Source organism: Nipponia nippon, unplaced genomic scaffold (genome assembly GCF_047370975.1).
Source record: "Nipponia nippon isolate SJK-2023a ecotype South Korea unplaced genomic scaffold, ASM4737097v1 scaffold_15, whole genome shotgun sequence".
NCBI lineage: Eukaryota > Metazoa > Chordata > Aves > Pelecaniformes > Threskiornithidae > Nipponia > Nipponia nippon.
In genome coordinates, this window is record NW_028262331.1 from 1,482,248 (window position 1) to 1,494,372 (window position 12,125).

The window sequence follows — 12,125 nt, forward strand, 5'->3', positions numbered from 1 at the left end:
AAGTGAATACTTAGGATAGAGTGCAACGGCCATACCTCCAGTGGCAGGTTCCACGCAATGTAGACGTGTGATTTGTAGTCGTCCATCCACACCTCGGCCACCCGCAGGGCGTTGCGCTTGGTGTAGAAACCGATGTTGTTGTTGTAGGGCTTCTTCTTGCGCTCGATGTGAGCCACCCTGGAGCAGGGCAGGACCTCCATGCTGCCGCCGCACAGCCACACCTGCAACGCAAACCACACAACACCGTCAGCACGGGGCTCTGCCGCGATGCAAAGGCTCCACGGCCCACGTCCATGTCCCATGCGAAGCATCCATAAATTAAAGAGCAAGAAGTAGTGGGGTTTGAGGTTTCTATAATATCCTGGCGAGCGCAGAGCATCACATCATCCAGCTGGCAAGTGGAAACCCATGGCCAGGTTTGGCCTTTGCTCAATGGCAAGACAGACAGGGAGAATTTAACCTGTGCCCAGAGCAAAACACGTGTCAACATTAGAGGGATCAAGCCTATATCCAGCACGTGGTATTAATGCTTTGTAGGATCGGGTGCTGAGTTTACTGGGATGTTGCTGCTAAATAAAAAGGATTAGTGACTGGAATAGTTGAAACAATTGCAAGATCTCCCCCTGCAGAAGGGATGACTCAGTGAAACATATGGCAGGGACAGATTTCTCCCACTTGAAAACATTTGTTCATTATTTTTCTTTCATAGGCTGTTTAAAATTCCCTTCAATCACAGTTTACAAGTTAATAAAATCTTTTGAGATCTTTTATCACACAGAAAGGGAATCCAGAGAAAGACATGCCATTACCTAGGTTCTTCCGTCCCTGCTTGTCTTCACCAAGAAGTTAGTTATCTTAAATTAAAGATGTGTATCCAGGACACCAGGCAATCGTTGCAAACACATATGCCAAACAGGCCTAATAATCCCAGTTTCACCTATTTTGCAGTCTGCTCCGCATTATCATTTTGCACAGTTGTTATAACACCCATCATTTCTGGGATCTCTTCCAGGCTCACCACCTTTTATTCCATCTGCGTTCCCTAAATTTTACCGACCCTGCTCAATCCGCTCTCCCCACACCACGAAGACCCTCCTGGCTGTATCAGCTGCCCTTTTTAATTTCTAAGCGGCTGTTTTAGCACACCCAACGCAGGGCCCTTGCACCAAGCCCAGGCGCCAGGAGTGAGGGGCAGGACAGCAGGCGGAGGTCTGCCCTTGGGGTAAGCCTGCTACTTGTGCTGTTCCCGCTGGGATTGCTGCAAGATCAAAAAATCAGAGCCCCATTTATTAGCTGGTGCATAAACATGTAGCAAAAAAATTCCCATCTTACTCCTGTTCTGCCATTTGACCTTTCTGAACACTTTTAAACACAATTGCATGTCACCCGAGCGAATTCAGAGCTGATCTCTGAGATGAGGAGCATGCCCATCTCTCCTATCCAGCCTCAACCATGCTCACAGAATCATCGAACCACAGAATGTCCCGAGTTGGAAGGGACCCACGAGGATCATCAAGTCCAACTCCTGTCCCTGCACAGGACAACCCCAAAATTCACACTGGCCAGCAAAGTCCACAAGGTCTGCTTGAAGTTTTGCAGCAGGCCACATACTGGCAAAGCAAATAAGACGTGAACAAGGTAGCTCTAAAGAAAAACATATATATTTTTTAAAGGAATATTCCCAAGGCAATAGTTTGACAGAAACCGTCTGTCTTTCTTGCCTGCTCAGTTCTTTAGTTCCTCCATGTCTCGGTGAAACAGGAGCATCCAGCTCTGCCCTCGGGTGCTCCCAAAGCTGCTGGGTTCAACCGCAATGCTGAATAAAACTGCTAGTCCTGGAAGATCCCCAGCACCACCTGTTTTTGTAGTTTGGGGATTTTGTCCTGATTTGAGATCAGAATAATTATTTTAAAAATGTAAAAACAGTCATATAATTAAAATGTCATTTTTCAGCAGGCTTGCCTCTAGCAGTGAAGGTGCAATATTGTCTTTCTGTGCTTTAGTTAAATAACACACATGGCTTTATGCTAGACAGCTTTCCTAGATTTCTGGAATCTTGAAACGCACCTATTGTAATAACCTGAGAGAGAAAGAGTGTTGGGCATTGTGCAAAGGGCTTTGGTTATATACGTATCAACAAGCCAGTTCCAGAAAGATCGATAAAAATTTAATTCAAAAAAGGCACTTATGCAAGGGAAGACCATACTTCTCCTAAATAAAGCCTAAATTGTCATTAGAAATTACAAAATCTAACTGGTTTTGCAAGGCATTTATAACCATTTCTGCTGGTAACAATGGGAGCAAGGAGAACTATTGCTCGGGAAACAGGCAAGTTACACCCAGCATCACTGTCCTCAGCGTACAGCGGAGTAAACCATGGCCCCAGGAAGACGTTGCTTGTTCCCACGTGGCCTGGCAAGGACTTTCTGTCCCTGCTGACATGCAAAACCCCACGTGAACAGGCCCACAGGGGACAGCACAGGGACTGCAATCCAGGAGACATCCTCCACGGCCACGAAGCGTGAGGTGTCTTTGCCCTGCAAGCTCAGCGTGCAACAACCTTGCAACAACCACAACTGTGGAGTGGTGAACGGCCCTGAGAAAGGCCCCAGACTTCGTTCTCTTGGTGCCAACATGAAATGAGCTGCGAGACACCACGACCAAAAGGCCTCAGCAGACTCTCCCAGCAAGGCTGGAAGTCATCGCCTGGCTGATGCCCTGATGCATCTCGGCCACTTGTGTCCACGTGCCGCAGGCAAAGGCCACCCTCGGTCGTGCACACACGTGCAGAGGCAGCCGCCTCCGCTGAGTTCACTGGCACTGATGTCCCAGCCTGCAGCGACTCCACCCCTGTGGCACTCAGACCCCGAGGGCAGAAGGTTCTTTGGGAATCTTCATTTATGTCCCTATTGTGCAGCCGTTTGTCCCACCAAAGACCTTTAAGAAACAGATGACCTTCCTATTAAGTAGATTTTTCATAGTCATAGCAAATAAACCTACAATCGTTTCAGATGCTCTATTTACTGCAACTAACAGCATTAACAGGACAATCAGTCCAGCATGTTGTTTCTGCTAATTCCATGAAGAATTATCTCTTAGTAGATGGGTAATCAAGAGCCAGCACAACATTAAGACCAATCAGAAAAGTAAGGTATTGTTTAATAGGCTAAACATGAATTCATTTGACAAGGCAGAGTCTTTTATACTGCTTCCTACAAAGGATGAAATCACAATCACTTCTTTTATAAAATATGCATGGATGGGATGTAAAGGCATGTTTAAAGACTCAAGATAGAGTATGTAACACAGCAGGTTAAATATGACGAGCAAGTCTCAAGTTTCTCCCTCATTTTCTGACATTCAAATTTCAACACGACTATTAGCTTGCCATTCATCCACCCGTAAAGAGACGCAGAATTAAAAATAGAAGCATTCCCCTCCAGTAAATGACAGTGACTCAATAACTTCTCCATCAGTCTACACACAGGAGTAATCAAACACACAGAAAGATGCCTGGATTTATAAATATCCAGTTAACAGTAAATTCTAGTGAAGAAATCCCAGAAAAACAAACAGAAAACAAATCCATCACCCAGAGATCTTTGATGTGTTTTTCAGAAAGCTGGTGGGTAATACACTTGCAATTATTTTCCAAGGAAAATGTGACTGTCCTAAGAATTCAGCATGGAAAAGCAGCGATTCCTCTGAAGCAGTGAAATGTCCGAGTACGGCTGACACTGCATCGGCATCTACTTTCTAGAAGTGTTTGCAGACGTGGGAGGCAAACTTTGGTTAGCACAAGACTGCATCACCTTGCTCCAGTGATGGGATGACCCAGCTTTGCTTTCTAATCACCCTCCAGAAGCACGAAGGTGTCACGGGTGTGCGAAAGCATTCGTGAAACAACTGCCATCTCCGTGACCTGCACTGGGGGTAACCCAAAATGGGGAGCAGATCTGGCGTGATGCAATACTGCAGCAGAGCTACAAGGCAGGTCCAGGCGCCTCTCTTGTCCACGTGTACCTGCACGTTAGTGTGGGCATGCAAGTACTTGGCAATATTCACTAGCAACGTATTCCTCCACCTCCCAGCCAAGACATCAGCATCTCCTCTGCCATCCGCCTTCAGGCCTCCGTTTGCAAAACCCAAGAGTTGTTTTCACATCGCTCTTGCGGAGCACTCTATAGTAATGGCAGCTAGGACATGAGTAAACGTAGCATTTGGGAGCACCCTGGAAAACAGCGGTGACCAGGCCTGTTAGAGGGGACTGCAAGCAAGCCAAGGGAGGAGACACCCTGGCATTGACTTGGGAAATGCACATCCCCTGCGGTTACTGCACTCCTGCAATGGAAGACTGCTCACAAAACGCAACGTACCACTGGTGCTTTGTGCATGTAATAGAGACAGAGAGAAAATCCTCATTTTGCTTGACTAGCTCATTGCAACAGCTGCAGAAACAATTTTCAAAGTGTTAAGCAGTTAAGAACAATTACTGTCCATGATCCCCTTTGCCCTCAAAAATACACTGCAGCTATCTATTTGCTTTGCTCCTGTCTGCCAGAGCCAGCAATTACTCTCAAGGAGCATTATTTAAACAAAAGGGCTTTTGGCAATCTGCCTAATGTCAAAGGAGCCAGCCAGGCAGAAAAGGGTGACCCAGGGGAGATCTACTACCCAGGAGGGTGCCGAAAGCCTGTCCTGTGGCACACTGGGCTTGGGACATCATCCACGCTCCCCAGTTGAGCAGGACTAGAAATACGTGTTGGAGCAGTTGGCCAAGCTCGTGCCTTGAGGTTGGCGGTGCTGGTGCTACTACACTTTACAGGTCTGGTTTGCCTGGAGGGGGCAAAAGACGTGTTTGGATGCCACCTGGGGCAAGCAGGAGGATGCTGCTGAGCACGGGGGGCTGCTGCCTTGTCCCACTCCATCCCCGCCGGCAGGTCAGAGCCGCTGCCTCCCCCGCGTGCTGTCCCCCCCGGTCACCCCACGGAGCGGGGGCCCCTCGCGGCTCCCTCCCTTGGGTGCAGGTGCAGCAGTGTTGAAGTCCAGTCAGCACCCGCTGAGCAGCAAAGGACGCACAGGGGAAGGCACGACTGCAGCTCTAGCAAAAGAAAGGGCGAAAAAATGAACTTTGAAAACATTTTTTAATGCATATATATTAAGAAAACCTTGTTCCCCTCTCCAGCCTTCTGCAACCAGTCCTTGCTATGCCATGGTGCCCACTGGCAGGGAAGCAGAAGATAAAATTATTAACTTAAAGGAGAATATTTTCATCAGAAAATACTGATGCAGGGGCTGCTTCCCCTGGGATAGCAGAATAACTCGTACGTCGCGCTTCTCTTCACGTGGCTGCAAGCCATAGAAGGGAATTCGGGCTCACCATCTGTTTTTTGCACAAAGAAAGCCAACATCAGAAAAAGAGACGGACTTCTGCAAGATCAGAGGTGACGCTGGGGCCGGTCCCTAGCCCCTTTCCAGCCCACGGAGTGCTGGGACAGTGCCCTGCCCCAGCAGAGCACCTTCTCCTCTCATCAACCAGCACCTCTAGATGAAAAACCATACTATTGGCACCCTTGAGTCACTGCTTTATATAATGCTGTGCTTCCTCCTCATCCCTGGGGTATCACTGATAACAATAATAACAAAAAATAAGAAGGGACAGTGACTACCTTGGGTCCTGGACACGGCGTCCTAGCCGGAGTGTGGTGTGACATCCATAATGAACGCTGACAGCTCCCATTAAAGGATCCCAACTTTAGTTGCTTATAACTTTGCCGAATTTTAACTATTCAGACTGAAATATATCCTAGAAAAGCTCGAGCCTGCCTGCAGTTAATGCAAAGAGACATCATGTCTAATGGTGTCAAGATGAGTCTGCGAGGTAAACTTTTAATCTCTCAATGTATTGTGACAGAAGGAAATGGGGGAAAAAAACCTGCTCCTAACTTTCATTACACAAATTCCAGGCTTTTTCAGCTGATAACTTCATTTCTAAGGTGATTAGCAAAACCGTGCCTTAATTAGCAATAGATTTGCCATTTAACAGCTTTGCCTTATCTTCACCCCCCTCCTTTCTTTTAAAAGTAACTTCCTAAGTTAAGGGAAAAACACATTACCCAGGGCAGCTAAAATAATAAGGAATGTATCAGAACAAAGACCTAAATAATAAAATCGAGAAACAGCAAAAAAGGCAAAGAAATCATCATTTCTCCACATGCTCCCTCATATAGTTCTGAGAGACGGTATCTCTCTAAATTATTCCTTTTGTGAGAGGAAACAACACTTTTACAGATACATTTCCAGCTACGTATCTGAAGCTGTTTCTGTCCTTTCTGTTCCCGTTTTGGCCGTGCTCCGTCCCACATCCCCGCAGGACATCATGGGAGGACGTCCCCAGGGCCAAGCTCACGCTGCCACATCCTGGTGCCCGAGATGCCAGAGCAGCAAAGGGGTGAGGAATGGGATGAAGAAGTCGCTCCCCAAAACCTCTGTAATTCCGCGTGCCCAAAGCGACGGCGGGGACGAGACCCGAGCAGGCAGTGCCGACGTGGGGCAGGGCAGCCCAAACCAAACTCCTCAGCCCCGGGCAGTGGGGTCAAGGATTCCCACAGCAACGGCTTGTGCGAGGAGAGGTAAACACATGGCATTTTGGGGCAACCACCCCCTACACTTAAAATCCCTCTTGAAAAGAGAGGTAGTGCAGTACCTGCCTGTTATTTAAGCATCCTCAGCATGGAGCAAAGGCTGTGTGTTGGCCTTCCTCTAGAAAGCCCTATGGTTTGGTACTTACAACAGGTATAACGTAGCAGCAGTACCTTTATTCCCCTGGCCAAGGTCCTTGTAACACAGCAGTGAGAGATACAGACCACAGCGAGCCTGTTAAATCCAAATATTGGTAAATAAACATCTCCACGCCATCAGCTGATGCCTATTTATGGGTGACAATCAGAAGTTGCATAACTCACACACAGCAAGCTGGATAACAGTTTATATTTTTTATAGAGAGAGATATATATATACAGACACGTTATATCCTGTATCATCATTGAAGTGCTCCTTCAAGCTATTGTGAATGCCTCTATCTCATGTAACAACCACAGCAAGAACTTTAGTAGAAATGTTTAATTGAATTACATGAAGGTGAGTTAAGAAGCCACATACAGAGGGGAGAAAAAAAAGAAAATCAGCTCTCTTTGGGAACTTTTTACTTCCACCGCAGTGGAATATAGTATTCATGATCTCTGCAGGTGGACACCAGCACTCCTTGAAGAGGATTGCCTTTTAATTTGATATGTGGATTTTCACAGATCACATCAAGGGAGGACTGGTGGCATGAGAATTTATACAAAAGCAGTGAATGTACCACCTTTGAGGCCATTTTGGTATAGATCCAGCAAAGGTGCAGTGTTGCATCTACAGCTAAGACCAACAACCAGACGAACCGCATGGTGAAGCATTTCTCAGCGTGAGGAGGCACAAGCCCTCTGGTACATCCATCGTGGAACACAACGCCATGTGGGTAGGGACAGCGTCTGCACTGATGGACCCAACAGAGACCCTTCTCTTGTTGGAAATCTCAACACAACTTCAACCTGAACAACTAATAAATTATCTTGGAAACCTCTATGAAGAAGCAAAAGAGACTCAGCATCGTGCAGCTGAAAGGGGAAAAGGAATTTCGTTGCTAAACCTGTAGATTTGTTTTCTCTCTCGTGAGGCCACGGAAACCCTTTCTGAGAGGATCAGGGCCAAGCAGCCAGATCAGGTGTGGTGTTCACTGCCGTTGCCTTCAAATATGATTTTTGAATGGACATGTCCTCCCCTGACCATCTCAGACCATGTCCATTCAAGCAGAGAATGGAAGTGGGAGGAGAGGGTTATACCACATACAAAGCAATAAGTTCTTTTTCTTTTTCGGCATTCCTTCTCTCACATTCTGTCCTCGTGGATGATACCACTTTGGACAGGTTCCTGCCTGTGTTGTGCCAGACCAATAACAGAAATGTCCAGATTGTCCAGCTGAGACTACTAAATTCATTCCTTTTATAATGGCCACTTAAAAATGCCAAATAAGAGTGGAACTCAGGTGCACAACTGACTCCACAAATCCTAACCTATAGCAATACCGGGTAATAGCCACGGTTTTCATCCTCTTAACTCAGCAAGGAACATAAATAGTTTAACATTTGACATATGGGAGATGTTAGAATAAAGCAAGCTTCACGTCAATGCAAAGCAGTGATTTCTCTGCGCTGCCACACTTCAAGGAGAATGATACATACACACCGCAATTGTGTTTGCTCTAACTGGAGGCTTTTCCAATGAAAAATTTATGCTGTGCTTCTCCAACAAATGCAACACAACCTGTTCGAAATAGCGCATCATTCCTGGCTACAACAGGTATTGATTTGACTTTATCACCAGATAGGATACATAAGAATGGGCTTGGTGGGAAGCTACATTTAAAAGACTCTAATCACAAAGCACAGCACGGGGAGGATTAGCTGTAATGACAAGTGTCCTCATCCTCTTGGCTCCAAAAAACGGCTGAAAAGATCAGTGCATCGGGACTGGTATTTTAATTGCTGCAAAACTAAACTATAGAAACCAGTGCAACTGTAGCTTTGTCATTTTAGTGCTTCCAAAACTTATTTTAAAAAAAACAAAAAGAGGAACCGGATATTTTTAAATCCACGTCTTGCAAATGCTTGGTGAAACGGGAGGGATGCTCTCACACCTGAACTCCCAGCCTTGGCTGGAGCCGTATCACCAGCTCCCATATGGCTGAGGCCCGCTCTCCTGCAGAGCACAAAGCTCCGGTTACGCGCTGAAGTGGTTTGCAACTATCGTGGTATAAATCTGCGTCTCTCCTAATAAGCTGAGTACTAAAATTCCTCAGTACACTGATGTTATCTGATCAGCCTTGGCAGCATGACAAGGACCTGATTATGTTGTAATAGTATAATGCAAAGATTATTACAGACTCGTAAAAGACAAGTGCCTTAAAACCAGCATCAACAATACCTGTAAGCCCTTTCAGAAGGAGAAGAACATGCTGGGCTTTATACGCTCATCGTACAGAAACTACTGCAGGAGTTGACCCTGAACTACTTGGACGTTGCTTTTTTTTTTTTTTTTATTGCCAGTAATGTACCCAAAGCATCTTGATCTCATTTTCCTATTACCATTTCTGTCAAAGCTGTAAAAATAAAATAGCATAAATAGTGCAACAAAATTTTGATCTATTTTTCATGCAAAAAAGCCTTTAGAGAAAATTATCCGTAGACTGCTCTTCAGACTAACACGATTCCATGTGAGGAGCTGCAGGAGGAGGGGGGAAGGTGCCATGTATCATTTTAACCATAAGAGGCAGTTCTGAAACAGAATTATTTATGCAGAGAGAGGCAGGCGCGTGATAGAGCAGCTCCTGAGCTGACAGCACCTCGGCTCCACCGAGCTCCTTCTAGTCCTCGTAACTCCAGCACATCACGACTGCGGCTTTTGTGATCTGTAATTATAGATATCCTCTCATCAGACGCTGATGGGGAAGGCGCTGGAAGGAAGCCGAGCTCCTCCATAGATGTTCATAGATGGATGCGATTGAATGTGACTCAGCCTATCCTCTCTGCAGAAAACTGCTCAAGTAACTCATCAAAAAGAGCAGCTAATGAGTTTAAAACTAGAGCATGCAAATACAGCAGGAGGAACTGTATGCAGTGCCTGTGTGTGTCTGTTATTTGGCGTGAATGCCTACGAGTACGTACGGACACGTACACACACGAGGTATTTCATGCCTTGTCAGTGCTCAAAGCCAGACTGACAACGATTCCTAAGCTCTCCGATGTTTTTGCCACGGTCTCTCTCATTCATTATGCTGGGAATGGATTCTGAAAAACAGTGTTGAAACAAACTGTCAGGTTTATCTAAGGCTCTCTACCTTTGTTTTAGACCTTGTTCTTCTTAGGAGGGGCTTCAAAAGGTCCTGCCCGTCCCCGGTGCACGGAGCCTGCTCTGCCACCCAGCCACCGCCGAGCAGAGGGAGCTCCAAGCCGGTGGGACGTGTCCGAAGCACAGGTATTTACGTTCCTTTGAAAAATGCTCCATTCTGAATTTCATTGCTGTATTTTAGTTGATCGTGGGTTAGACAGGAAGAAATGCTCAGAACTGATGTCCAGAAGAGCTGGAGGGAGCCAGCACAAAACCCGTTCTCTTGGTCCTGCCAAAACCCAGAGCGATGCTGCCTTGCCACAGACACCTGCCTGTCACTTTAGTAATGCCCCATGGGCAGCTCAGGCAGGGCAAGTGAAATTTGGAAGCTAGCTGTCATCTGGCCCTTCTTTGAGAGGGGAAGCAGTATCTGCCCCTTTTACGGAGGTAAGCCACCCCCGTCCGCGGGCTGCCACGCGCTGCTGCCCAGCGCACTCCCCCTCCCAGCACCAAGTCTGCTGCAGACCGACTTAGTGTGTGCAAGTTTGAAATGTTAAATAAGGTCCAAACCAGATGGTTAGAGACCAGGGCAGCTCTGTCATATTTTTGCCATTCACTCTGCCATCTGCTTATTTTCTCTGGCAGTGTTAAAATCCCCTCTTCAGTGGAGGCGTCTCATATTTTGAAATAATGAATACTTTGCAACACAAAGCAAGTATGAAAGTTTAAAGCCTGAGCGATTGCTGTGGCTCTGAAGCTATCATCAGCAAAACCTCTGATAACTGATTGTCACAGACAGCCTTCAACTTCCACTAAAAAACAATGTTAAAATTCTGGTACGTGTGCAGGTGAAGCGGTGTGCAAGGGCTGTCTAAGATTAATAACCTATTAACAGCTGCTCGTCTCGACAGCGGTAGGCACCATCATCTGTTGAACATCACTCCTTCAAGTCTGGCCAACTCCTGAAACATTTCCCGTCAGGACAGAACAGCCACTGAGCTGGAGCTGGGATTTTAAATTTGGAAGCCCTGTCTTTGGGGGCAGCGTTTAGGGTGGTAACTGTGGCGCAGCTGCTTGATCTACCCATGGCACACTCCAAAACCATCGCATTACCTTGGTGGCCATCCATCTGGACTCTCTCTTTCATCTTCAGAAGTTTCCAGAGCAAACAGCCAGGGCTCGTACTTGCTGTTAGATGTTGGTTTAATGAAGACCACAGCATCTCCTTGATGTAGACATATTTTGGGTGCATGGCCACTGACTTCAGAGGACTTGAACTCGCTCATAGCAGCCAGAAATCCAACCCTTCAACTAGCGCACAAAAGCAACAGCCAAGAGGACCGAGGCTCTGCAGTGAGTGGGGACAGATTTGGAAGGGATGGAAGCAAAAACGTGTCTGATGCAAAATGGTTTTTTCCCTCCTGTTATACCCAGCACTGTTTAAAAACAGAGCTGCATTCCTGTTTTTATTAATAATAGTATTAACACTGCTCCTATGTAATCTAATCTTGATCAAAGCCTTGTTTGGATATGAAGTCCTGCCCTCCCTGAGATCAGCAGCACAACTCCCGGTGTCCTTCCCAGAGCCAGGGTTTCAGCCGCTCTCTCTAACCAGCAACGGCAACAGATTTGTGTCAAATGCAGAAAGGATTCGCATGGTTTTGATGGCTGTCACACATCTGCACGCCTGGGTGTTACATCCTCCACATTACAAAGGGCCTCGTGTTGTTGCATGAAAAAGGCAAGTATATCTTGGTCAATTCACACTTTTCCCTATCTACAGTGAACTTGCACGTTTGGATTATTTATAATAATTAAAGAATCACAGGGTACCTTAAAAAAATACTCCAGATCTGCTGGCAAAGCTGCTTGCATGAGCCCTCCCTAAACCTAATTCAACGAAACCCAGTGAAGGCAGAACATATTTACTATTGCACTGTTTAGGGCAACCCAACCCACTGGAACAACAGTGCTTTTGGTCACAGCTCCATTAGGAGATCTGGGATGACATTAATGTCCAGAAGAGCAGCAGCAGCCCTTCCCCAGCACAGCCACATCCACCTCTGCCTACCCCCAGCTGGGCATCAGTCGTGCTCATGTATCCCACCGCTATGGCAGGAAAGTGTCCTTCACGGCTGCCCAGAACGCATCTTGCTTCACATTAAGTCCTCTTATAACCCACATTGCAAATTGCTCCT

At 46.5% G+C, this 12,125-nt stretch overlaps 1 protein-coding gene across 1 annotated transcript in view; it reads right to left on the reverse strand.

Moving 5' to 3' along the window:
• The window catches only part of GALNT17 (polypeptide N-acetylgalactosaminyltransferase 17), a 215,872-nt gene that overhangs the window by 18,563 nt on the left and 185,184 nt on the right, over positions 1-12,125 (reverse strand). Inside the window, exon 7 of the mRNA XM_009464798.2 lies at positions 36-221. Coding sequence (XP_009463073.1) covers positions 36-221 — 186 coding nt within the window. The remainder of the gene's footprint in view (positions 1-35; positions 222-12,125) is intronic.